The sequence below is a fragment of the Sorex araneus genome, chromosome 1 (genome assembly GCF_027595985.1).
Source record: "Sorex araneus isolate mSorAra2 chromosome 1, mSorAra2.pri, whole genome shotgun sequence".
Taxonomy (NCBI): domain Eukaryota; kingdom Metazoa; phylum Chordata; class Mammalia; order Eulipotyphla; family Soricidae; genus Sorex; species Sorex araneus.
The window spans coordinates 40,112,979-40,140,573 of record NC_073302.1 but is presented as its reverse complement, the minus strand read 5'-3'; the positions used below and the strand labels follow the sequence as shown (position 1 = coordinate 40,140,573).

The 27,595-nt window shown below is 50.1% G+C and overlaps 1 protein-coding gene across 10 annotated transcripts in view; it reads right to left on the bottom strand.

Moving 5' to 3' along the window:
• The window catches only part of FAM219A (family with sequence similarity 219 member A), a 52,103-nt gene that overhangs the window by 17,749 nt on the left and 6,759 nt on the right, over positions 1–27,595 (bottom strand). For 2 of the 10 annotated variants that reach the window (XM_055124019.1, XM_055124014.1), the window contains exon 2: positions 18,987–19,098. The exons of the other annotated variants lie outside the window; for them this stretch is intronic. In XM_055124019.1, the coding sequence (XP_054979994.1) occupies positions 18,987–18,992 (6 nt within the window). In that variant the 5' untranslated portion in view covers positions 18,993–19,098. The remainder of the gene's footprint in view (positions 1–18,986; positions 19,099–27,595) is intronic. 10 annotated transcript variants of the gene reach the window in all.

The following is a 27,595-nucleotide window of genomic DNA, read 5'->3' as shown; positions in this document are numbered from 1 at the left end:
CAAACCACTTTCCCAAAGGATTGCTCCATTCAACAATGCTTCCAGCCTTGACTGAGAGCCACAGCTGGGTTCTGGAGTTTCATTTTTCACTGAGTGCCAGGGAATTTCAGGTCACTACATCTCTCCCCCATCTTTGAGGGCTTTCTGCCTCCGTGACATTTACCTGGGTTCCTCAGAGCAATCTCCTTTCAAAGCACAGAATTTCCTCAAGGCATCATCTGACAGTTAAAATACTTCTGCCTGGAAGCCACCCGTGAAGAACAAAAGGTGATTAGGCTGTTGAATGAGAAGATGGTGGTGGGGGGGAGTCACTGCAGTACCCTGGCACCAGCTGAGCCAGCTACACCACAGTACAGGTCCTTGGTCAGCTGAACTAGAAACTGCAGTGCCAGGAGCAAACCTCACTGGCTAGAGGTGGTGTCCTTGCTTTCAGTTCTGGAGGAGAGCACTGTAGCACTGTCTTTCCATTCTGTTGTTCATCAATTTGCTCGAGTGGGCACCAGTAACGTCTCCATTGTGAGACTTGTTGTTACTGTTTTTGGCATATCGAATATGCCAGGGGTAGCTTGCCAGGCTCTGCCATGTGGGCGGGATACTCTTGGTACCTTGCCGGGCTCTCCAAGAGGGACAGAGGAATCGAACTGGGGTGGGCCACATGCAAGGCAAATGCCCTACCCACTGTGCTATTGCTCCAGCCCCTGGAGGAGAGAACGAACCCAAACCCGCTCAGTGATCTCAGGGCAAATGGCAGCTCCTTCTCTTAACCCATGATTTAGTTTTCCAAAATAGCTGCTCCAAAATGGGAGAGAGCAGGCAGGATGATGAACAAAACGAGGCTACGACTGTGATGGCAAAGAACTAAGATTCATCTTGAAGACCACTGGTGCTCAGAGGTTACTCCTAGCTCTGTGCTTAGAGCTTATTCCTGCACCCCCCCACACCCCCACTTCTGGGTGGTCAAGAACAACAGCTCAGCTCTTCCCTTGCCACTAAGAGGCTCCAACAAGTGTCCCAGAGACGGGCCAAGAGACTCTAGGGAGGTGGGTGCAGTGTGTAACTGGCAAGACAAGCAGGGATGTGGAGTCCTCAGAGTGTGTGAGAGACGGGGCTTCAGGCCTGAGCAACAGTCCAACGGGGAAGGCACTTGCCTTGCACGCAGCCGACCGGGGTTGGAATCCCCGGCATCTCTCATGGTCCCCCGAGCCTCTCCAGGAGTGGTTTCTGAGTGCAAAGCCAGGAACAAGCCCTGAGTATGCCCAGGTGTGGCCCAGATATATGAGAGAGAGGCAGAGAGAGGAAAAGGGAGGGAAAGAGAGGGGTGGCCACAAAGGTTTAGATCCTCCAGAGGCTAGTTCTGCAGTTTTTCTCTCAACCACCACACTGTGTGTATATGTGTGTGTGTGTGTGCGTGCGTGCATGTGTGTATGTGACAGAGAGAGAGAGAGAGAGAGAGAGAGAGAGAGAGAGAGAGGAGAGGTGTGCTAGTTTAATCACAAAGACTAGCGCAAGCTCAAGCTCAAGGCAAGTCTTCTGCAGGGAAGCCAGCCATGGGCTGGTTTTGCATCTCTCCAGGGGAACAATGCTCATTTGCTGAGAGTGATGGTGCTGGTCTCTGCGGGTGTGTTTTCCCAGGCTCAAGGTGGTCGAGACTTCCCAGGCCCGTCTGTCACTCCCTGGTTGGTGCAGAGATGCGGTTGGGCTAACTCCGGGCTACAGCCTCGTTCTCAAGGCGGGGATAGGCAGCCCTGCGGCCCAGCCTCTGAGGAGCAATCCCTTTGCTCTCCCCGCCCCTCCCAGCTCCTCTCCACCAAGGCGGGTGCCCCTCATCTCCAAAGCTGCCACTGATGCTGACACATTGGCTCAGCCTCCACCCTCCACCCTCCACACCTGCTGAGCCGTCTGCGCGTCTCTAGGAGATTGCTGCTTAAATTATTATTATTATCATCATTACCATTATTACTATTATTATTATTATTATTACTATTATTTGGGTCTGACCTGGCTGTGCTCAGAACTCACTCCTGGCTCTGTGCTCAGGGATCATTCCTGGACATGCTCAGGGGGCCAGATGGGAAAGCCAAGAATTGAACCTGGTTCCAAGCACCCTGCCCTCTGCATTATCGCTCTGGCCCCAAATGCTGCTTAAATTTGAGTAAGCTATAAGTTCCCTGGGACCTAGCACTGAAATGCAGATTCTGGTTCAGGGCCTGCCATGGCACCAGGGCAGCTGCAGATCATACAAGCTCCCATACAGCCCTCAATACTCTCAGTGAGGGGCTCTCTGAACAGCAAGACTCCAGGCCAGCCCTGCTCTGCTCACACCACCCCCGGCACAGGCCTCTGCCCCTGCGCATCAGTGGTGGACAGTCCTCTCAGGTTCTGGCTGTGCCACGTGCGACATCAGGCTCTGGCAAATGTCAGCAAAGACTCCAGACTTCTAGTTCCCTGTGTCGGGCAGCTCGTGCAGCCCTCAGAGGAGCTGTCTGTGTGATGGGTTTTCTGGAATCCAGAACGCCTGCCCCAGTGGCTGTGTGCATCCAGCAGAGGCTCCCTCTCACCTCCCCGTCTCTGAGGGAGCATGGTGATGGGGTGATTGTGAGCTCTCACTCTTCAAGCCACCAAGAATGCTTTTGTGTAAAAACAAGAGTCAAATCTATAACCACTTAATTTTTATCAACGGGCCCCCTCAGGTATTATAATGGAGTTAGTTAACTGCATGACTTCACGGGAAGAGACAGTGAGAAATGCTGCCAGTTCTTCATCTCCAGCGTGCCAGCAAGCACCTCTGCTTGGGGAGCTGCGTGCACCCAGTCAGGCAGGGCGCAGAGGAAAGCAGAGGATTGTCCATCTCAGCAAGGCTGAGCTGATTTCTCCCCAAACCCTGACCTTGGGGACCTACTGCATTTTGGAAACACCACGTGGGGGTGATGAGACCCCATGCTTCTTTTTTTTTTTTTTCAAAAAGAGTCCTGAGGCTGCTGCCAGGTCCAAATGATCTGTTTTGACGCTCTTTGATGCATTTGAACTAACCCAATAAGCTGATTTTTTTTTTCCGTGAAAAGAATACTTGGTCTGTGGAATTAAATCTTGGTTATGATTCGAAAAACTCCAGAAGTCCCTGTGTTTCCTGGCCTGAGAATGGCGCTTTTCTCTTCACTCACTTCATAACCTCCTTGTTGCTTACAAGGTCTCGCATCTGGTTTTTAAGGAGGCCTGGAATAACTGTTTCCAGGAGTGAGCTGGCTTTCAGAGGGACCCCCAATTTCACAGGTGGTAATAACTACCTTACTCCTATTATAACTTCCTCTCTTCCCCCTACTCCTTTCTTGTACTCTGGGAAAAGTGCCGTGTTGGTGCCTCCGTGGTGACTTCTGGCCTATCCCAAAGCTGAGGGGCGTCATCGTTACTGTCATGCCCTAGTTACAGTTGTGCGGGACGCAGTGAGTTCTTTCTCTGTGTGTGTGTGTGTGTGTGTGTGTGTGAACTGACAGTCTACAGAGAGAAAAGCCCAGATCCCAGACTCCATCAACCCTGGGCTGCTCTGGATTCTGAGAGAATTTTGCCACCCACCCCCCACCCCCCACCCCTCCTGGCCCGGCTCCAGCCAGCTGCAAATTGTCTGGATCGAGCTGCTGCAACACGCTGATGTTATCGGCCCCAGTGCCTGGAGCATAGAGATAGGAGCGGGCAATGGCGCCGTCTCACCGGACGTCCGTAATGTAATTTAGTGTCTGAAATCCAAGTATAAAATCATGAAAGCTGATGTTTTTTATCTACCTCCGGAGGGGGGCAATGGTGGGGAATTCCCAGAGGAACCATCTGAATAGGGAAATGGTTTCTGTCATGTATTAATAAACAGTTCAAAGCCCTGGAAAAACGCACAGAGAGGGTTGGCAGGGGGAGTTAAGTGCCTCGTCTTTCTTGCATCTCCCCTCCTCCTCGCTCCGAGCTGTGCGGCCAGATGAGGCACGCTTCATGTGTGTGACGCCCAAGTGGGGTAGAAACGCCCCCCTGCAAGAGAGCATCCGGGCCGAGGGCTATGGGCTGGGCAGGGGTCTCGCTGGGGTCATGCCAGGGAGTTCTGGGTGGATCCTGATGAGCCCGTTTTTGAGGTATGAGCTATTCAGAGCTGGCCAGAAAGGATGGCAAAGAAACCCTCACTTGCCTTGCCTTCCTCTGCCCTTCTCAGCCACACCACAAGTCCACCCGCCCAGATTTCTATTTTGTTGTTGTTTTGGTTTGTGGCCATACCCAGTGGTGCTCAGTACTCATTCCTGGCAGTGCTCGGGGGACCACATGCGGTGTCTCGAATGGAATCCGGGCTGGCCGTGTGCAGCCCATTTATCTCTCACTATCTCCCACTATACTATCTCTCCAGCCCCTGCTTTCTATACCTTTCATGCCTTCTCTTTGTCCGCCCCCGCCCCCCGCCCCATGAAACACCAAGATCTTTTCAGTTCAGGCCCCATTTCTGGTGAATTTATTGCCTTTTGTGCTTTGGCAGACCTGTCTCTCAAAAGCACCTTCCTGGGGGCTCTGGACTTTTAAATCTACTTTCCTAGCCCCGCCTCCATGAAGTTCTTTCATGCCCTCAGTAAATCTGACATGATGATTTGTATAACTTACTTGCTTATCAAGTGCCGGTGAAGGCAGGACCCTGTCTGTCTCTGCTGTGTCGTCTCAGTGTCCAGCAAAGGAAAAGACAGGCTTCCATCTGATGAGGGACTGCCAGGAAGCTCAACAGAAGTGGCAACAGGCTGGTGGCCTGCCAGGACCATGCCTAACTGTGTGCTGGACAGATGCTTTGAGTGGGTTTTCATCAGCGTGCTAGTCCTGAGAGATTCCCTTCCAGGAGGAGTCCCCGAACCCTGCCTCTCTCCCTTGCTCCCCTAAAAGCCTTGTTAAAACCCCACATCAGGTGCACAGCCTAAGTAGCAGCTTGACTGGGTCAAGTTCTTGCTGGGAACTGAGCAACATCAGAGCAGACCCGCGTCCTCTGTGACCCAAGGGCCAGCTCAGACTTTGGAAACTTATATAGCCATTGTTAAATGGGGAAGGCCCGACTCTTGTCTGTTTGTCTGTTTGTGGGGCTGCATTTAGTAGAGCTTGCGGAACTTACTAATCCTGGAACTTACTACTCCTGGCTCTGGGCTCAGGGGTTACTCCTGGTAGGGGTCAGGGGATCATCAGGGGTGCCGGGGATTAAAGCGGGATCGGCCGCATGCAAGGCAAGCAACTTGCCCTTTGTGCGATGTTTGGCCCAAAAGGCCAGCGGCAAACGAGGGGTGTAGGAGAGTAGCCAGGGTGGGACTAAAACCATCGGGCCGTCCCGGGAGGGAGGAGCTACTCAGACCCTCTGTCAGATCGGAGTGTTTGAGGGAAACGAGGGACTTATGACCAAGTTGGCCAGCAGTGAACGGCTCACGAGCTCTCGGGAGGTCAGATCAGGGTGGGAAGGTGGCAGAGCAGTACAGGAGCCCCTCCAGAAGCAGTCCAGCGCCGGCCGCGGCTCTGACGCTGTCTGGACAGGCCACTCTGCTCCCCGAGGGCCAGGTCTGCTTGGATTCAGGCCCTGAGAGTCTGACTTTCTGAAAAAGTCTTTCCCCAGAAAGACCCTCCCGGGCATCGAGTAAATGAGCTGCCCGGGGTCAATGCCAGATGGCAGCCCGGCATTTGGAATTCGAGGGCCCTTCAATCCCAGCCAGCTGCTCCCTCCCCGGAGTCCTGAACCGTTTCTTCTTGGGAAAGCTCAGGATTGTGTTCAATTTACTAGGGTTTGTGGTCATGTCATCACGGCCCTTAAAGACAATGCTGGCTACAGAGCGTGTGCTGTCAGGAAGGCAAACACGCGGGCTGGGGGAGTGGGGAGGGCTCTGCCCGCTCCCCCGAGAGCGAGCGGGCCAGAAGCAGGGTCTGGCTGAGGTCAGGCCTGTTCTGCTTGAACAAAAACCAACACAAACAACTCTCTTGGGATCTGACAGAGTCCTTATCTGTTCTCGTGTCTTCTCTAGACCTCTTTGTGCGATGAAAGCCTGCACTTCACCCCACGGTAAGGGCCTCTCCGGGGAGCTGGAAAGCTGGAAAATGCTTTCCACAAGCAAGAGAAGGGGCTGAGAGGGATGCCTGGACTCAGGTTCCCGAGAATCTTTTCATCCATGAGTTGGTGGCTACCTTGCCAGCACTCCCGTCTCCAGACAGACATGCAGTGACAGACATGCAGTGACAGACATGCAGCTGCAGTTCTTTAGGTGGGGCAAGGGCCACCTGACTCCTCCGGCCCTGGCTCTCCCAGGTCTACTTCTGTTCCTTGAACCCCCAACATTCTCTTCCTCCCCCCACCCCCAGCAACCCTGCTGTTCCCAGCCCTGGGGGTTTCACTAACGCTTTAAGCTCTTTCCCCGGGAGTTTCTTGCAGGTGCACGTCATGTACTGGGCCCTGGGCTCAGTGGGTGTCTTCAGGAAGGGCCCCGGGAGTTTATGGGAGCTGAAGACAACCATGTCCAGGAAGCAGGAGGGGCCTTAACCCAGGCCCAGAGTGGGGTTAGCTTCGGGAAACGGGATGGCGAGTGTTTTCACAGTCTTTATCTACGTGGACTCGCGTCCCTCCTCGCTCAGCAGCTCGGGCGAGCTTTATTGCTGTGTTTACTCAGGTGCAGGGGCTGGTACCTGGGCCTTACACAGTGGGGCATGTCAGGTGCTCTACCACGGAGTCACAAACCTGGCTCCCCGTGCAATCTTTTTTGTTTGTTTATTTTCAGTCTTCTAAAACTGGGGGGAGGGGGTGTGTTCCGGTGATGCTCAGCCAACCGGGCCTGTAGTTCAGGGTGAGGCCCCAAGGATGTGCTCCTCAAGCTCTGTGGTGCTGGTGATCCTGGGAGTGCCCAGAGGCCCAAGGCTAATCTTGCTTGGGGACTTCCAAGGCTGCAGCAAGCGATGCTCAGACGACAATGTGGTGCCAGGGATGGCACAACCAAGGACAGCACTTTAGCTTCTGTACTATTTTTCTGGTCCCTCCCAGGAGAATCTTTTTTTTGTTCCCCCCTTTGGTATTTTTGGTCACATCCGGTGATGCTCAGGGGTTACTCCTGGCTCAGCACTCAGGAATTACTCCTGGTGGTGCTCAGGGGACCATATAGGATGCTGAGGATCGAACCTGGGTTGGCTGCGTGCAAGGCAAATGCCCAACCTGCCTGCTGTACTATTGCTCCAGCCCCTCCCCAGGGAATCTTAAAGTGAGAGCACAAAAATCTGTGTGGGGGCCCTGGTTTATTCAACTCTGGAAGAGACCAGGAGGTAGAGGAGGAACTTCCAGCTGAAAATGTTAATTCCTAGTAGATAATTTCGGCTCCTCACACACACCTCTCCCTTCAGATGTTTCGGGAGAATCGCCCTGCTCCTCTACAGGGCTACCTCAACTCTCCTCGCCCTGGGAGCCACATACATGGCCTGGGGTGGGGGTCCAGGCAGGAGCCACCAGACCCAATTGTTTCACATCCACTCCTCTGTGTTCTGCCTGTCCCCTTTACCTAAGTACATCAATGCCCTTCCCCTTAACAGAGAAAAACCCCTTGAAATCAAGTGCACCCCTGCTGCTTAACGGCAGGTGCTGTGGCAGCCCACACAAGGTTCCGGCTCAGCGCTCCTCCTTAGCTTCCGGTGCTTCCTGCCTGCCCCCCCCCACCCCCCACCATGAGTTCCAGATGGAAGCTGAACTCCGTGTTATTAAAGACAAAAGCTCTTTAAACATGCCCTTGTTCCATGAGACTCTTCCGGCCCTCCCTTCTGCCTAGAGTCCTTCAGGCCCTGGCTGGGGGGCGGGGGGGGGGGGGGGCAGCTCGGGAGATGACACTGTTGTCTTGAAAGCTCATTTCACCTTCAGAAGGATGGTGGCCTCACCAAAGAGCTGTTAGCACAGATGTGGAAGCGGGAAAGAGGGCCGGGGCCAGAGGGCACAAGGAGTTCTGGGATACACGGGGCTGATCCTGGAAGGAGAAGCTGAGCCCCGTGTGGGAAGGGAGCAGAGCTCAGGGACCCGGCACAGACCAGGCTCATCTCGGAGCTCTCCAGGGTTCTGAACGGCCTCCGCCTTGGAGACTTGGAGACTCTGGCCCGGAGCCCTGTGGGAAGGCCAACCGTAAGCGCTGCTGGCCCCTCTCTGTCCATCCTTGAGGCCAAACGCCCGCATGGACCGGTGACCCTCAGGGCCTGAAGCCCTGCCGTATAACTCCGCTCTCTCTGTGTCTGCCTGGGCTTCACGCCAGCAGCCTGGCTCTGATCAGATTTTCAGCAAGGGCTGGTGAGGCTGAGGATCTCAGTGTCTGTGCAAAAACACCTCCCACCCAGTCCCATGGAAGCCCAGGGCTAAGGAGTCCTGGCGCAGGGACAAGGTTGCGACAGGAGAGGGAGCGAGCTCTCCACGTGGCAAGTCCCAGACTATGTGGCACCTCCTCCCCACAGTGGCCACTGCATGTACGCACACACGCACACACACACAGACACACACGTGTACCCGACCGGCCCCCAGTCTGCTGGTCACAGCACAGCCCGTCCTGCTGCGGGGAAGGTAGGGTCCCCTTCGTCTGCGCTTGAGCAGGATGCACCTGCTTTGTGTTCTATCCTGGATCTGACAGAAGGACGGTGAAGCAGCCAAACTTCAAACTTATATAAACAGAATCAATTTTCTTTTCTGAATTCAAGGTGGAAAAAAAAAAGTCACTGTAAAAAGAAAACAAATGGAACACAAAAGAAGAAAACAGGGAGCCTGGGAGACGGCCCCGCGGCTAACAGCGTCTCCATCTAAGTAGGAGGAGTTGGTCCCTGGCGCTGTCCTCAGTGCCAAGTGTGGTCTCTCTGCCGTCTGGGCTCCAGTGGCTGCCATGGTGTGTAGGATCAGAGCACCAGAACTTAAGACATGTGAGCACTGTGGTCACGAATCTGACCCCCGGCACGCACACACACACACACACACACACATACACACATGAGCACCACAGCAGCCCCTACAAGCACTGCAACCAGAATGTGGGGAGGGGTCACAACTGCATGAGTGGGATGCCCAGTGAGCAGAGGCCAATGCAGGAACACCACAACCAAGCATGCATGGCCCCTGGTCACCACATCAATAGCAGTAGCAAGGGAAAAGGAAAGGGAACAAAAAGAAAAGAAATTCACCCTTAGCTGCACCATCTAGAGCTCTGTCAGTCGCTGGCAGATGGCCTAGGTCTGTGTGTGTGCACGCGTGCGCATAGGTGAGTAGCAGAAGAGGCAGTATAGTCCAGTGGTTAAGAGCATGAGTTGGGGGCGGGATATGGGCAGGGAGATAGTACAGTGGATAAGATACTTGCCTTGGATGTAGTCAAGTTCGATCCCCAGCACCGCTTATGGTCTCTAAGCCAGCCAAGGGTGATTCCTGAGCATAGCCAGGAATAACCCAACACCACCTCTCCCCCCCAAGAAAACCCCCAAAAGTATGAGTTTTGAAGTAAGTCCTACATCTCCCATTAACTTGTCTGTGTGGTTTTAATCAAATCTTTAACTGCTCCAGATCACAGCTTTTCATCTGCAACAGGGGAGAAACCACAATCCTCATTTCATAGGGTTAGTGGGAGGACTAACTGTGTCCATGTATATCAAGTTCTTACTGCACTACCTAGCACATGGTAATAAAATACACGCAGGAAGTAAGGGGTGGCCTTATTTATACACATATTTTCCCCTCCTGGAAAATATTCCGTAGCACTGCTTCATGCCTACTTTAAAGCTGTAGCTGATTCTCCACCTCAGAAAAGAGCTGAAGAGAATGAGTAAGTTCCACTCCATTTCCCGTCTGGTCTAATGTTCCAGATCACCGTGGATTGTCTGGGCCTTGGGAAACAGGATGGTGTCCTGGCACAGAAGGGGAGAAGCAGTCTAGCGCTTCTTGCTTTGGGCCTGAGCTCTGCAGACAGGAGACAGCAGGGGCGATCTATGGTCAAGTCTGTCTCTTGTTTTTGATATTTGTGATGACGTCCTTTGGCCCACTGGACCTTTGGACAATGTTTTCTGCCTCTCTGCCCAAGAATACCCCACTCTCCTTCCCCTGGTACCACACAAATCAATTTGCCTGGTGTGGGTAAGCCTGTTCTGCTCCATCTGAATCCTGGACACTTGATTTCTACATCCACCACACCGACACCTCACCATATATCTATATGAATGTACTAAATGCTTTAAAATTAATATAGTTGGAGTCATGCTGTTATGAAGTCAGCAGTGGGCTAGTTAAATCTCAGTGGTGCTGAGTTTTCAGGTGATTTTCTTATTGGCCAGGTCTTTATAGGAATTCATCATTTACGAAATTGGTCTCTTTATCCGTTTTAACCCTTTTCTCTACTGCACCTCCTCTTGTATTTTAGACACAGGTGCTCTCCCCAGTGTGATCACTGGCTCTTTCCACTTCTTCTCACATGTAGAAATAGAATAATAAAAGTCCTCCACTACCCCGCCCTCCCCCACCTAAGTGATGGCTCTCAGTTTCCTCTGTTTCTATCTCTAATCTCTCTGGAGCTACAAACTCATATTTCCTACTCCCTAGTGCTTCCACGGCTGTCTTGGTCTTCCTCTCCCCTGGTGTTTCACTTGCCACTATCCATATCTTGTTAACAGCACAACCACTTTCCGCATTAAATAAATGAAGAAGAAAATAAGGGGCCATTTGAAACTTTTATTTTGGAATAATTTTATAATTTTGTATTTACAGAGGTGTTACAAAGAGTGCAGAGCCCTGACATACCTTCACCAGTCTCCCCTAATATTACAAAATCTGGTGCTTAAGCAAATTGGTATTATCAACTAAACCACAGATTTTTTTTTTCTTTACAAATTTCTCCACCTTTTCCATTCATCTTCCTTTTCTGTTCCAGGATCCATACTTCACTTAATTGACATAGCTCCTTAGTCTTCTTGGCTTCTCAGTCTTTTCTTGACTTTCATGACCTTGAATTTTATTTTATTATTAATTTTTTTCTCTATTTTTCTTTTTTTTTTTTTAAGAGGGAGTGTTGGGCCACATCTGGTGCTGTTCTAGAACTACTCCTGCAGCAGATGCTCAGGGGGGCTGTGTAGTGCTGGGGATAGAACCCAGGCCTCCTGTATGTAAAGTACATGCTCCAGCTCTTTGAGACACTTCTCTGGCCTGGACTTGACTTATTTGGGGGTGTGTGTGGTGGGGGGGAGGTACGCCCAGCAGTGCTCAATCTGACTCCTGGCAAGGCTTGGGAGACCAAATGGGGTGCTGGGATCAAACCCAGGTTGGGCATGTGCAGGGCAAACACCTTAAAACACCCCTGTACTCTCTGCACCCCCCCCACTTTTTTTTTATTTTAAGAGCAGTTCTAGGTTCAAAGCAAAACTGAGAAAGTACAGCCATTTCCAATACACCCCCTGCTCCCACGTATGCATGGCAAGTCTCTTCCTCTACCAGGTGGTACTGCTGTCCTTGGACGATCTACACATCATAGCACGCAGTGTCTAGCGCCTGTCTAATGCTTCACTCCTGGGGCTGTTCTTTCTATGGGCTCGGACAGATGTGAAATGACAACATGACCACTGCCTAGTAGTTTCACTGCCCTGGACACCCAGCACCTGCTATTTGTCTGGATTACACACAGAAGAGAGCTAATGGCCTGAAACGCTGAGCAGCCCCCCTGAAGTCCTCTAGCCGGGACCTGGTTCCCAGCCCTTTGCCCACTCCACCATCTTAAAAGTCCATCTTGAAAATGGCAAAGAACAAGAACACTAATAGGGAGAGGCCAGAAGCCAAGGGAAGCATTCAATGCTGACACGTCAGTCAGTGGGGAATGAAGAATAATTTTGTTCCCTTGCTTTTCTTTTATGGTGAAGGCAAATTGGCAAAAGGTAAGAGTCAGGAGTCTCTCTGAACACTGCATTTTCTGCTCTAAGGAAACACCCTGTCTCCCACAACCTACAGGCTCTGCAGAACTTAATGAAGTGAAGAATTGAGTTATGGATGACTGACCAAAACTGGGGGTGCCTGGCAGGTACAGAAATGGCCGGAGAAGGCCTGGAGAGTACAGAGGTTAAGGCATTTGCCTTACATGCAACTGTGGCCTCAACAGTGGTTGGAAACCTGATACCTCATATGGCCTCATAGGTCACACCCCTGAGCACTGCTGGGTGTGGAGCCCCACCCCCAAAGGGCCCAAGAAGTGGCAGAAAGGTATCTTGGCAGTGTTTCCATAGCTTATTCATCTCACCAACTTATCAGTCCACCTCCCTGACTGCAAAATATGGGAACTATAAGGCAAAAGCTTTATTTGCTGGGCAGGTATGTACGATACAGTAGAAAGAGCATGAATTTTGAGCATTCGTTTCCTAAAATGGAAAAAAATTATTAGGGAAAAAGTAACACTGGTTTGTCACTAAACATTAAAATATACAGGAAATCATGAAAGTTCTCCTGTCAGAAGTGTTGGTCAGTTTACTGTACATGTTCAGGCTTTTAAATAAGTAATCAAGTGCACAATTTAAAAGAGAATGAGATGAATCAGGTAACCCATACCCCAAATGTATGTGAAGATGGCAACTTTTATGTTATTTGTATTTTATTTTTTAAATGTATTTACGTTCTATTACAATAAAAATGTTTATCTGGAACATATTTTATATATATATATATATATGTATTTTTTTTTGCTTTGAGGCCACATCTGATAGTGCTGAGGGGTTACTCCTGGCTCTTCACTCAGGAATTACTCCTGTTTGTGTTCAAGGGACCATATGGGATTTCAGGAATTAAACCTGGTTCGGCTGCATACAAGGCAAGCACCCTACTTGCCGTACTATCTCTCCAGGCCCAATGTGTCAATCCATATTAAATCTTGCCTCCTCCTCCTAAAAGCTGAGGGCCGGAGAGATAGGACAGAGATTTCGGCGCTTTGCCTTGCATGTGTCTGACTCCGTCCAATCCAATGGTCCCTGACCAGGAATGACCCAAGCACAGACCTGGCAGTAGTCCCTGCGCGCCATCAGCCCAACCCTCCTCCCAAATAAGTAAACAAACAAAAAGGTAGCTGATTATATATCTTCTGTGCCATGGTTTAGTTGATCAATGTACATTGGTAAAATTTATATATTTTTCTTTTCCTCCTTTTATTATAAAGTAGCTATTAAACTACTATAGTATCATATATCTATAAAGATTATATTGCTTTTTAAAAGCCTTTACATATTTGTATTACAGTTTTTTCTTTTTGGGGGAGGTCCATCAAGTGGAATTCAGGGGCTGCTTCTGGTTCTGTGCAGGGGCTGGCTCCAGGTGGCATGGGGGATGGAACCTCCTGCAAGCACACACGCAGTCCACTGAGCATCCTTCCGGCCCCTGATCCTTTCTTTACTTGAATACGTTCTAGTGGAATTGCTGAGGAGATGGATGGACGTGCATGTTCCAGGGAGGTTGTGAATATGCAGCTGCTTACCGAAAGAGTGCAGGGAGGACTAGAGAAAGTTTTGGTTAGAGGCCAGCCAGAAAGATAGTGCAGGGGTTAAGGTGCTTGCCCTGCCATTGGCTGGGTAACCCCTGAGCACGGAGCCAGGAGTAGTATCCCTGTGGAGTACTGACCAGTGTGGTTGGCCCCACCAATCACCACCGAAAAAGGGAGAAAGCTCTAGATTAGTTCTAAGACCTGATGGCTGTATGCCATTTGGCAAGTTTCTTCATGCCCCTTTCCTTTCTTTTTTTTTTTTTTTTTGCTTTGTGGGTCACACTTGGCAATGCACAGGGGTTACTCCTGGCTCTGCACTCAGGAATTACCCCTGGCGGTGCTCAGGGGGCCATATGGGATGCTGGGAATCGAACCCAGTTCGGCTGCGTGCAAGGGAAATGCCCTACCCACTGTGCTGTCACTCCAGCCCTGCCCCTTTCCTTTCTATGGGTATGGCATGATCTATTTTGGGGTAGGGGGCTCCCAAATGGTACTCAGGAGGGTCCTGTCCTATAGTTATCAGCTAACCAGACCAGCAGTTTAACACCAGGGCCCCTGGATGTTGGGATTGCCTGGGCCACCCTGTGTCCAGGAACCTCCATGGCCACCCTCTGCCGTGCTGGGGGGTGTCAGGATTACACCCTGTGATGTTCAGAGGGCCACAAGGTGCCAGAGATCCAAATGAAATCAGCTCCATGCAAGGCCCCAATATTACCTACTTTGAATGATCTGTTATGAAAATGAAATAATGTGTGTAAGATACTTTACACATGACAAACACAGACAACAACTGGAATGGGGTTTTATTTTATGTTGCTCACTCATGCTCTGTTTCCTTCTAAAGCACTCACCAGCTGAACTTCCCTGGCTACTAAAAGGAGTTTGGGATATCAATTAATTTAAGATTTTCTAATCAACAGCAGGAGATATTGCCTTTTTTTTTTCTTTTTGGGTCACACCTGGCGATGCACAGGGGTTACCTCCTGGCTCTGCACTCAGGCAGTGCTCAGGGGACCATACGGGACGCTGGGAATCGGGGAACCCGGGTTGGTCACGTGCAAGGCAAATGCCCTACCCACTGTGCTATCGCCCCAACCCTGATATTGCCTCTTTCTTACTGAGTCTGGATTTTCCAATTTCTGTTCATCTTGAGTGACTAAATCACAACAACAACAACAAAGACAGCCAAGCTCTCCCCCTTGGGGTGGTTTTTCCTAGGCTGTGAATCAGGCCAAGCTTACTCCTCAGGACACTGCTGATCAGGCCATTTCAGCTGCTGGCCCCTCTGCTCTTTCAAACAGGAGATTGCATTAAGCCCTAATAAAGGCCAACAAACAAGGGAAATGAGTCCTGAGCCACATGCACCTGAGACTCTGACATGGACAGGTGGAATTTCCTTTCCTGAGTCCTTCCACAGGCTGGCCCCAAAGCAGGAGGGCAGAAACCAAGCTATGGTTTCGTGGGCGTTAGCTTCTAAAAAGCACTGATATAGAGTGGAAACCAACCTCCCTCCAGAAAGAGAAGGCTGGGCACACCGACAACTCTCCAAACTGCCAAAAGGGGGCAGTGTCGTGTCATGGTTAAGCTCCTGAACGCCTCAGCTGTGTGACCTGGGGTCTAGTGAGCCTTCTCTGGAGATTAGAGGAAAACCTTCATATTGTTGAAAAGATTAAACGTGTGAGTGTATGTGTGTGTGTGTGTGTGTGTGATGTCAGACATGAAATAAATGCTCATGAACACCTGGTAATCGGTATATAGTTGAACTCTATGGTAAGATATGGCATAGGACTTAAAGGTAAAGGAGAAATGAACTCAGTCATTCATTTGACAGTCAGTGGCTGTCTACTATGTGTGGGGCACCTTGTAAGGCACTGCAGATATCACGGGAAGTGAAAATAGGTATGGTGTCTGCCTTTACAAAACAGCCTTCAGAAGGACTCATGTGGGGCCAGAGAGATGCTGCAGTGGGTAGAGTGCTTGCCTTGCATGCAGCACATTAAGGTTTCAATCCTCAGCCCCCCACCCCCACCCAGCCTTCCAGGAGTGATACCTGAGTATAGCGTGAGTCAGGATTTAAGTGCTGAGCACTGTCAGGTGTCACCCCAAGACAAAGAAAGAAAGAAAGAAAGAAAGAAAGAAAGAAAGAAAGAAAGAAAGAAAGAAAGGAAGGAAGGAAGGAAGGAAGGAAGGAAGGAAGGAAGGAAGGAAGGAAGGAAGGAAGGAAGGAAGGAAGAAAAGATAGAAAGGACCCATGTGAGTAGAGCAATCCTTGAAACACACCTGAAATTATTATTGAAAACAGTGCAACAAGGAGAAGATCACTTCAAGTAAGTCTTCAGTTCCAGGAAGAAATTATAATTGAGCCAAGATCTGAGGTAGAGTAAGACCCCAAGCTAACAAAAGCCCAAAAAAGGACAAAGACGAGGGAAAGGGCCTGGGGAGAGGTAACGACACACTCAGGGGTCCTAAAGCAGATGGGGATCTGTGGGATCAGGGAGTAGGAAGACAAGCTGGTGAGGGTGAATGCAACGATGGGGCTCGGGGGGTCTGAGGTGAGCTGGAGAGAAAGGCAAGAGTAAGACCTCCCAGGCACCTTGAGGACTTCAGTCTTTAGGAGCCCGGCGGTAGCTCATGGCTTAAGAATACCTGCACCACAAGTGCGAGGCTGCAAGTTCCATCTCTGGGGCCCCCACATGTGCTCAGGGTGATCCCGGCAGCTGTGCTGACTGACTGTGATCTCTGGTGTAACAAGCAATTGTCAGCCTACTGTGGTCAGGTGTGTGCACACACTACAACTATAGAGTGTGACCCTTAGCAGGCACGGGTGCAAGAACCACAACTAAAGGGGTGTGACTCTCAGCGAGCACTGTGGCCAGGTGTGGGAGCATCTCAGCCTAATGGGTGGCCCTCAGCAAACACCACAAATAAACGTCTGAGCACCAGAGCCAGGGAAGTGAAAAAAAAAATGGAGAGAGGAAACTGAGTCCTTCCATTTAGAGAAAGAGGCTGCTGAAATTCAAGGGCCCACCCTGGGCATCCCTGCTAGCTGGCAATATTTTGCTCTAATCTCTCCTTTCATAGAGATGAAGGGGGTAGCACTGAACAGAAAACCCGTGTGGCTGCCCAGGAGAGGGAGGCAAGGAAGCAATCTTGCAATATGTCTTTCCCCAAAACAGAATGAGGCCTCTGGATGATCTACTCTGCCCGGGGAAAACCAGTCCAAAGGAGGGTGTGGTGGTGGGGGCACCCAGGGATAGGAGCCCATCAGAAATCCTGTCCTGGGCATTGGGCCGTCACAGCAGAACCCTGCGTGCTCTCTGGCTGCCACCCGGCCAGGCCTCTAATCAGCCTCCACCTTTCCTACTTCCTGTCACATCAGATTCCCCATTGTGTTAGAGCGAGGGAGGAACTAACAGCTTGTGGGTTGGGGGGTGGAAATGTGGCACCCCCATGGGCAGTAGCGGTGTGCAGGCAGCTGCTCCCCACCTCGGGGTGCCTTCCTACATGGCTGTTCACAACACCCACAGTGGGCCGGAGGGACAGTGCAGGAATGATGGCACTTGCCTATCACAAAGTGACCCCAGTGTGATCCCCGGTACCACATAAGAGTCCTGAACCCCACCAGGAGTCAGCCCTGAACACCACTAGTGCATGGCCCAAAAGGAAAAAGAAAGAAAGAAACCTACAGATCCCATAGTCCATGTACTGTGTGTATCTGGAGCTTGTGCGTGTACACACGTGTGTGCGCGCGCGCACACACACACACACACACGCTGGTCTCTCCAGGGCCTCTTGTGAGGACAGATGTGGAAGTGGACCCTGGGCAGCACAGGATTGCTCAGGTCCTGGGTGGTGGTAGCCGAGCCGTGTCCCTGCCACCTTCTTGGACGCTGGGCTGGGCCGGACAGGAAAGAGTGCCTCGGCACGCTGGAACCGCCCAACTGTTCCCAGCCTCACGGCCCAGCTAAACAGGAAACCAGGCTTGGGTCCCTGCCAGGGTCCAGCCTGGGGCAGGAAGTTCAGGCAATGTGGGAAAGACCCTCTCGGCATAGAAGAAGGCTGCTCAGAAATCCCTGGGAAGGTAAACAGAGCCCAGTCCTGTCGCACCCTCTCTGCTGGCCTCGGCTCCCGCAGCACGGGCAACCCGGGCCCTGGCAGGGGTGACCAAGGGCCGCCTCAGGAGCTCCAGGAGGAAGCTCTCTCCACAGGAATCTCCCAGGAGAGCTCTCTGTACAAACACCAGTCTGCAGGGTGGACCTGGGGGCACTCAGGATCTAAGCGTGGTGCATGCACAGCCTTCAAAGTCACTGAACATCTTCCGGGCCCTTCCTCACTGGGGATCCCCAACAGCAGGGTCATCAGGGGCTTCTTAGCTCATGGAGGCAGCACCAAGGTATGAACCTGTGGCCGAGTCCTTGCCGGGGAAGCACTCTGATCCACTAACCCATCTTCCAGCCCATCTCACTGGGAGTCGTACATAATGGGGTCGCAATGACCTCAGCGTATATGGCAGCTCTAGGGCTTGGGATCACAACTCCCACTCTTGAAGGGTAAGCGCCTTCCTTACGCCACAGACTCATCTCGGGGCCCCAAGAGGGTCATCATACATTGATAAGGAAGGAAAGGATGGAGTAGGGCAAAGGACAGTGGTAGAAAAAGCGGATCTAGGGGACTGGAGATGTGGCTCGGTGGCAGAACCAAACGCCACGCACACACAAGGCCCTGGGTTCGGTCTCCAACATCACAAAAGGGCCAGGGGCATCTGTGACATCTTGCGGGGGTGTGAATGTGGGGGGGGTGGATAAAAGCAGAGGATGGACAGAGATGCAACCTGTGGTGCAAACGTGAAGGAAACTCCCGATGAAATGGTGGGCTGTGGCAATGGCCATCCATGGCTACTGAAAAACAAGGTGAGGGGAAGATCTGTGATGGCGAGATCGGATCAGGCTAACCACAGCACCAAGCACCAATCGATCCAAGCACCATGGAAGGAGGGCTAGTACCTGTCCCGAACCTCCTGGTGTGAAGTGGCAGGAAGTACATGGCACGCCTCAGAAGTGTCCTTCACAGGCAAAGTTAGATCAGGGCCCATGAGATAGCTCAAAAGGATGGGGCGCATGCCTTGCACGTACAGGTTCTATTCCCGGCTCCGCATGGCCCCCCACCCCCACCCCCAGCACTGTCAGGTCCGGTGTCGGTTCAGGATAGCCCCGGAGGCTCCTGAACCAGTTAGGCTGGGCAATGGCTTGGAAGTGACTGTCCCCACCGGACTTCGGGAAAGGCCCCTATTGAAAAAATAAAAATAAAAAATTTAAAAATGTTGGGTTTGAATCTGCTCACACCTTGAGATCTAACTAGTTTTCAGAAACAGAGAAGACAGAAGATTACAGATAAAATGACAACTCGAAACAACCCGGTGGGCGCGGGTATAGGTGAAACAAGATTAGCCTCAAGTTGATCACTGTTGAAGTTGTGGGTGATGAGTATAGGGGATTCATTCTTTACCTGCATTTTACCTTTACCTCGGATATGTTTGAGAATTTTCGTGACAAAAATATTATAAAAACTTGAAGAAGGTCAGCAGACAGGAAACGGCCTCCTTTTCTAGCTCACTGACCTGTGGGGAGAACAGTAGCCACATGGACCAAAGAACTGGCCTTAGGGTGCTGACGCAGCAGTGGGGTCCCCTGCACTTGCATTAGAGGAGGCTCCCCAGGAAGATCGCCCCCCCACCCCGCCGATAGGACCTGCAGTACCCACAGCCACCTCCAGCCCCAGCCCACCCAATGGCATTCCCTCTGGGAACCAATGGGTGCCCGGAGCACTTCCACCTGAGTCCAGCCTCACCAAGACCCTGACAAGAAGCCAGGGGATTTCTTCTCTGCCGATGGAAAGAATCCTCCATCTCACCCTCTCCTGCGAAAGCTCTCTTGGGAGCCACCAACAGAAGAAAGAAATGACCAAGCCCACTGTCAACCCTTAGCTCAGAAATGATGAAGCAATTCACAATTAATTTCCTCACATATTATTTATTCTATCAACAACTTGAACGACATCAGGAGGCTGGCCAAAGGTCAACAACCAAAGCTGTAGGGCTAGAATGTACCCAGGCCACTCTACCTGGGCTGGGCACAGCTCCTGCCCTGGGGCTCACTGCCCTCTTGAGAGCACCCTGACTTCCACACCCTATCGAGGATACTCCAATCAATTCCTGCCGTGGGTGTCCCTGGAGTCTGCTTTGCTGCAGCAGCCCAGCCAATGAAGGACCTGAAACAGGAGGCTCTGTCAGAAGCTGACAGACGGCGAAACTCTGGGTCTTTACTGGTTCCCTCTGGTGCCAATGTTTGCTTCTCTGAATATCACAGTCCAACCTGGCCCTCCTGCTTCACTCATGTCATTCTCCCTCCTCCCCCCTAACCACTGGCTGCCACCACCTTTCCATATCCTTACCCCTCACTTGACCTTTTTCTGAACTTAGGATTTCCTCTGAGTCAGGGCTAGAAGTAGCAGACCAGGTGAGAGTAGAGAAAACTTTTTGTTTGTTTATTTTGGGGTCACACCTGGCAGTAGTCAGGGCTTACTTCTTACTTCTCGGGGATCAGGGCAGCTTGGGGAAACATACACACACACACACACACACACACATACACACACACAGTGCCGGGGACTAAACCTAGATGCATGCAAGATAAATATGCAAGATAAATGCCCTACCCACTGAACTATCTCTCTGGCCCCTGAGATAACTTTCTGGAAGCTGATATCCTTGGGGAATCCCGTCAGGGTCTGTGGACGACCCAAAGGAGGTCCCTCTCCCAGCTGCTGTAATCTTCATGTCACGTGGCTGCTGGCCTCCCCACTGCAGGCAGCTCTGCCCTGGGGTATGAGAGCCCATAGCATTTGACTTTTATGGTAAGGAGAAGGTGAACTCCATGCCGGATGCTCCAAGTACAGACCATCCGGGATGGAACTCCTCTCCCCACAAGAGCTTAGGATACGTTTTCCATCTCCAGGACGAAGTGTGCAAGTTCTACAGTATGAGATGAGCCCAACAGCACAGAACTTTTTCTATGCCCACTCAATAGTCAACTCTTTATTAATAACTTTTATTAACAAAGCTACCTTGCAGGCAGAGCTATGCTACCAATAGGAGAGAGACGGAATTGGCCCTTCCATGTCCTCTCAATGGTCCCTCATTCCTAAAACCTTAGCTAATGCTGCAAACAGAGAGAGAAAAACCTTTTTTTCTCTCTTTTTTTTTTCTTTTTGGGTCACACCCAGCAACGCACAGGGGTTACTCCTGGCTCTGCACTCAGGAATTACCCCTGGAGGTGCTCAGGGGACCATATGGGATGCTGGGAATCAAACCCAGTAGGTTCGATGCCCTACCCGCTGTGCTATCACTCCAGCACCCGAGAAAGACCAATTTTTGAGGGAATCACGGGGCCAACTCAGCTCAAAGCAAGAAGCCAAGTGGCTTATTATTTTGCTCTGTATTCACTTAGTTTTGTCCATAGGCTACACCCAGCATTGCCTGGGGGCTGCTCTGTGCTTGCCAGCCTGTGGTGTGGGACTGAACCTGGGACTCCTGCCTGCACAGCAAACACTCGACCTGTCGGTCCAGTTCTCCGAGCTGCATGTCACTTTTCTTCTTTCTTTCTGGTTTCCTGGGCTAGTCCTAGCTCTGTGCTCAGAAGTGACCCCTGGCCATGCTTGGGTGGATCATGTATGGTGCTAAGGATTCGGACGAGGATGGACAGGATGCAAGGTAAGTGCCTTAACCCCTGTACTCTCGCTCTCTTGCTCCCTGTAAGAAGAGCCCTGGGCTCCTCCTCATCCTGTGGTCTGACCTTAAACATCACAGGCACCTCACCTGACACACCCCTGAGGTAATGTGGGAGACTCTAATAGCTTCGTCCATGCTGGTGTGGTCTTATCTCTTCCATCGCTTGTCTCAGTTTGTATTTGTAATTGTGTTTGGGCACCTTGTTTGCTATCTGTCTCTCCTACTGGCCTCCCAGCCTGTAAAGATATCCCTGTCTCTGGCATAGTCTTGTATATAGCAGATCCTCAAAATGTAATTTTTAAATAGTGAATGAGTGCCCCAATCCATGCATCCGTGTGAATTCCCCACAGCTCCCACGCGTACCTTCTATTCCTCTCACACTCATCTTCCTCATCTCCGAAACCTGTTGGTCCCTTCCTTAGCATCCCTTTACTTCCTCCTGTCCACTCTTGCTTATTCTTTTATTTATTTATTTATTTTGACTTTGTGTCACATCCAGCAGTGCTCAGGAGCTGCTCCCAGCTTGGGCTTCAGGGATCACTACTGGCAGAGACTGAGTTTCACTATAGTATGTGAAACCGAACCCAGGGCCTCACACAGGCAGCAAAAGCTCCATCACTGAGCTGCATCTCTGGCTTCCACTCTTACTTATCCTTCAAAGTACCAGCTGAATTTCTGTAGTTTTGTCTCTTAAGCACAAGTCCTGTCTTCGCCAGACTGTACCTCAGGGGGCAGATGCTATCTGCCATTTAGTTGAAAGGGGAGTTGGGATGAGGAGACATGTACCACAACACATCACAGGAGACACCACAAGTCAGGGGATCACCTGTATCGAGTTGTGCAAATCCAGAGGGTTTCTGGATTGAATGAGAGCTCAGGAGAAGAGTCAGGAAAGGCTTCCTGGGAAGGGAAGTTTATGCTGATCACTTAGGAATAGGTAGGGGAACAGAGAGATTGCACAGAGGTTCAGGTAAATGCCTTGCATGTGCTCAACCCTGATTCCATCCCTGGTACCACATGGTTCTCCAAGCACTTCTAGATGTGGCCCTCGAGGTCCCCAAGTACCACCAGGGTGGCCTGGATAATCCACAGGGCCCGAGCATCCTTGAGTCCTTGCCCAGTTGGCTGAGAATCATTAGAAATGGCCTCTGGGTCTCCTGAGCCATGCTTGGGTCCACTCTCACCCCAATCCCCCAAATTATAGAACAGGGTAGCAGTACAGGCAGAGGAAGGGGAAAAGAATTCTAAACAGAGGCACCTAATTGATAAGAGAAGGTGAAGGACTGGTTAGACCTACTAGAAAGAAAGCTGTCACAGATGACAGAAAAATAAGGGCATTTGAAATAGCAAGAGCTTAAGATAGGATGTCTCAAAAGTCAGTAGAGAAGGGACTGTGAAGTTGTGAAGGGACCATCATGGGCCCGCAATCAGCACTCCACGTGAGGATCTGGAAGAGGCTGTGCCAACCTTCAGCTGTGTCATGGCCAAGTCTATTTATCTTTCGAGGATTCTGCTCATACATGCATCAAATAAGCAAACATGATTTCCCCAGTCAACTTCACAAGATAGTTCAAACATTTTGGAAATATCTTGCCACCTCCGTTAAAACCATAATTCGAGTCAAAGTTAAGATAACTGCATCCATTAACTTCACATGAAGACGATCCGTCAGGGCCATAGGACGGATGTAATGGAGAGCACACTCACGCCTCAATGGAGGAAAGAGGAGACTGTATGAAGAAGGTGGCGTTTTATGATCTGCTTTGGAAGATAGGAACCATTGGCAAATGCGTATTAACAGAAAACCAAGAAAACACAGCTCACACTAAGTTCCATAGTGGGTCTGGGGGAACATCTTCATATTACACACACATAAGAGAGGCATGCGTATTGCTAGAAGGGCATTCCTCACTTTTTTCTTTAGACTGTAGCATTCTAAAGAGGGCAAATGTCTTCCTGATGCCTTGGACACTGGCCCTGTTTAAGAACTGCTGCCACAGAGACAAGAAGCAAGAGGGCCCAGAGGTAGGGGTGTATTCACCCGACTCCCTCCTGCAAATCCATAGGTAACAGGAACTGCCTTTCCTCTCCTAACTCCAGATGTGTAGGCATTTGAGAAATTAAAATGCTTTTCCCAGGGCTGGAGAGAAAGTACATGGGTCAAGAAGTTTGCCTTGGAGCTGGAGCAATAGCACAGCGGGTAGGGCGTTTGCCTTGCATGCGGCCAACCCGGTTCAATCCCCAGCATCCCATATGGTCCCCTGAGCACCGCCAGGAGTAATTCCTGAGTGTGGAGCCAGGAGGAAGCCCTGAACATCGCCAGGTGTGACCCAAATAGAAAAAAAAAAAGAAGTTTGCCTTTCAAGTGGCCGACCTGGTTACATACCCCATCACTGTGCATGGTCCCCAAGCACTGCCAGGTGTAGCACTGGAGGCCCCAAGAACTGAGCACTATGGGGTGACCACAGTACTCTCAGCAGAGCTGAGCAGTACTGCATTCTTGGGACCTTGCAAGCACTGACCTTTGCAAGCTTGCTGGCCAAGAATTGCTAGGAGGGGGCCCTGCACCTCCCTAGCACTGCTTGGGAGAAATCGCCACATAAATAACTTTTTTTTAAAAAGGGGCCAGAGCACTAGTACAGTGGGTAGGGCTCTTGCCTTGCATGAAGCTGATCTGGGCTAGCCTTATGATCTTCTGAGCACTGCCAGGAGTAATTTCTGAGTGCAGAGCCAGAAGTGACCCCTGTGCACCGCTGGCAGTGAGCCAAAAACAAAAACAAAAATAAGTAATTTTTTTAAATGCTTTTCCCTGATACTGTCTGTATCCAAACAGCCCTCAATTCTTCCAACTACTCTCATGTGACTTGGTTTGACTCCTTTTATCATTCCAGCTACTCCCTGTCTTAAAGGATAACATCAGCACTGACCACAGGACATCAGACTGTACTGACCCAGTGCAGATCTGGACTACTGCCTCCTAATATCTGAATTTCAAACTTCTGTTACTGCAGCCCAACAGCACACAGTTTTCCCGGTGGCTATGTCATGCGGTAAACTTCATTAGGTTTTCTGACTACTTAAATACTAGCTCTTTGACGTCTACCTTAGTCTACCCAATCACCAAGCCCCAAGTAGGGTTCCTCCAGAAAGTCTCCCTTGCCAAACTCAGCCGACTAGCTCTTTAAGAACAAGAGTGATGCTACACACAGGTGGTCTGATTCTGACCCTCACCAGTGCCAGTGGACCCCCTACTTGTATAAGCAGCCTGCCAAGCCCAAGATGTGATTGTGGGTTCTTGCCTTGACTTTACACAGCAAAATCAAGGGGCTACTCTATTTCAGGTGTGTCTGAGTTCAATATAACACTAGGTACAATTGTTAAATATGATATTTAGACCTCAACTGACAATACAGTAGTATGATATCAGCATCGTAGAGGGAAGCCCACAGAAATTGACTGCTCAGCTCACATAAACATGCTTGTGTCAAGTTCTAGGGGTAAGAAACTCAGAAGTATCTACTAGGAGCAGCAAGGATGGTGCGAGATTTTGAAACCACCCTCTGAAAAATAAGATGGGAGGCAAAAACTGGGCCTGTTTAGTCTGGGAAAAAGAAAGGGTGCTGTCTGCATATAACCCATGACACGGCCTTTCCCTCCCCTTAATTGCTGGCTTAAATGTCTCCTCTTGCAGTCTACTCCTTCTTGCTCCTTTGGTCAAGGACTTCATAGTTTCATCTAAGCGTGGCAAACCATTCAAGTGAGACCTCCTCTTGAACCTTCCTCTTGCACCTTCTCTTCTGGTCATATTTCCAAAGGACTAGCTTCATGTCACTACTTCAAAAGCCCATGCTGAAGGTCAAGCAGAAAAGGTCCTTTTTTCTGTCCTTCCACAAAATAGATTGCTGAGCTGGCTAACATCTCCAAGAGTCTCCATTCCTTTGTTCTTTACCTGCAATACCTAGGATGACTCAGTACACCAGGGTGGCGAGCAGAGTATGACGCCTGCTGCTTCATCTGCTGAAATTCACAGCAGTCATGGGAAATCAACCATGTCACTCTAATTGAGCCAGCATTCAGCCTCATAACCCACCGGAACACCTGCTCCAGGCAACCACTACTGATCACTGGACATTGGCATAAGGTGTGAAATCCAATGACCAGTCATGCCTAAGGAAGCCCCTGGAGTAGGGAGTATAACGTGATTGTGCAGAATGCTGCTTGGGCTTCCATGGCCAGTGAGGGCCAATAATGGTGCTCCAGAGGAATTAATGAAGCAACCCCTAGTCAGAGAATTGAGATGGGATCCTTTTTTTATTTATTTTTATTTTTTGATTTTTGGGTCACACCCAGTGATGCTCAGGGCTCTGCACTCAGGAATTACTCCTGTGATGCTCGGGGCACCATATGGGATGCCGGGGATTGAACCTGGGTTGGCTGCATGCAAGGCAAACGCCCTACCCGTTGTGCTATCACTCTGGCCCCTGGGATCCTTCTTGATGAGAGACTTGAACTATCACCCTTATCCTTTCCCCGATTCACCAGAACATGTAAGTGCAGAGCACAGCTCACAGGTGAAAAACAGAAAGGAGACATGTTAATAGGATATAGAGCAAAGCACCGATGAAGTGTATAACTTATGAATATCTCAATGAACCTGCCCCCATCCCCCAAATTAAGTACCATACCAGCATTTAGTGAAGGGACATGAAGGGTAATAAGCTCCCTTTGTAGTACCATGAGAAAAAATAGACCCTTAGCTTCTGCCTGTGCTCAAAGTGCATTAAGAACATCCCTCGGGCAGCCACAGAGCTGGCTGCAGCAGCTATACCTTGTGGGGCTAAACAGCGTGAGTTATGAAAGAGGCTCAAAAGAACTGAGAAGTTCTAGTCTGGATCAGAAAAGAGACACATTTCTAAGCCCGCTTCCCAAAGAGCATTCCATGAAACCCACTGGTTCTGTAAAATATTAATGAAAAAAGATAACAGTTATACAAGTATGGGGAGTTAAACAAAGTTGGAAATGGGGCGGGAGTGGCAGTACAGTGGGTAGGGTGCTTGCCTCACATGCAGATGACCCAGGTTCGAATCCCAGCACTGCATGTGGTCCTGCCAGGATTGATTCCAGGGCCCAGAGCCAGGAGTAAGCCCTGAGCACCTTCAGGTGTGGCACAAAAACAGACAAAAAATATAGCTGGAGAGATCTCTTTACTGTGGGTCTACTCAGAATCTTTGCAATGCTAGTAAGCATATACTATAGGAAATGATGACTAAGGCATACTTAGCTCATGTTTTCACTAATTCCCTTATAAAGACAAAACCAGAAGTTAACATGGGAATTATAAATCATTGTTTGTTCATATTATGTTTAAGTCAACTACACAAAAAACTCTAGAAGGTTCTCACCCTACAGTCTGGCTACAGTTAATGTTTCAAATTACCTCTTATAGTATATTTCTAAGTATAGGCCAGTTGAACTCTGAGTATGACAGCCAAGAGCCTGGTGACAAAAACAGGCAAAAACCAGGCCAGGAGCCAGAGTAGTTGGACCCAGTTCTACCAGGGTGTGGCCTCTTGTCATAATTAACGCCTCTCAGGAATTTAGACCGATGAATCAAAGAACACTTGCATGGCCATAAGTCTCCTCTTATATGACCCTTTGTATACCTCATCATTACAGAACTTCAGACTGCTCCTCTGAATGTTGGGAAAAATTTCAAATAATAATAATGGATCTTTTGTCGAAATATTGAATGTGATCAAAGGGGAGAGAGAGTAAGGTGGAAATCATCTGCCACATAGGCGGGGGGAGGGTGGGATGGGGGTATACTGGGGTTCTTGGTGGTGGAGGGTGTGCGCTGGTGAGGGGATGGGTGTTTGATCATTGTATGAGAGACTTAGACTGGAAAGCTTTGTAACTGTTCTCACAGTGATTCAATAAAAAAAAAAAACACAGTTTGACATCTGATTCTCAATCTGAGTCACAACAAATACAAAAATACAAATATGTATTTAGTTTGAAGAGGCACCTAAACATTTTATTATTATTATTATTATTATTATTATTATTATTATTATTTTGGTTTTGGGGCCACACCTGCTGTGCTCAGGGTTTACTCCTGGCTCTGCACTCAAGGATCACTCCTGGCGAGGGGCAGGGGACCCGATGTGGTACGGGGGCTCAAACCTGGGCTAGCCGTGTGCAAGGCAAGCACCTCACCTTACTATTGCTCCAGCCCCAGCAACTAAGAATTTAAAGCAGGGATAAACTTCTCTAGGTCTCCACACCAGATTCCCTGGGCCTCCATCAGAATCCCTCCCCACAGCCCAGG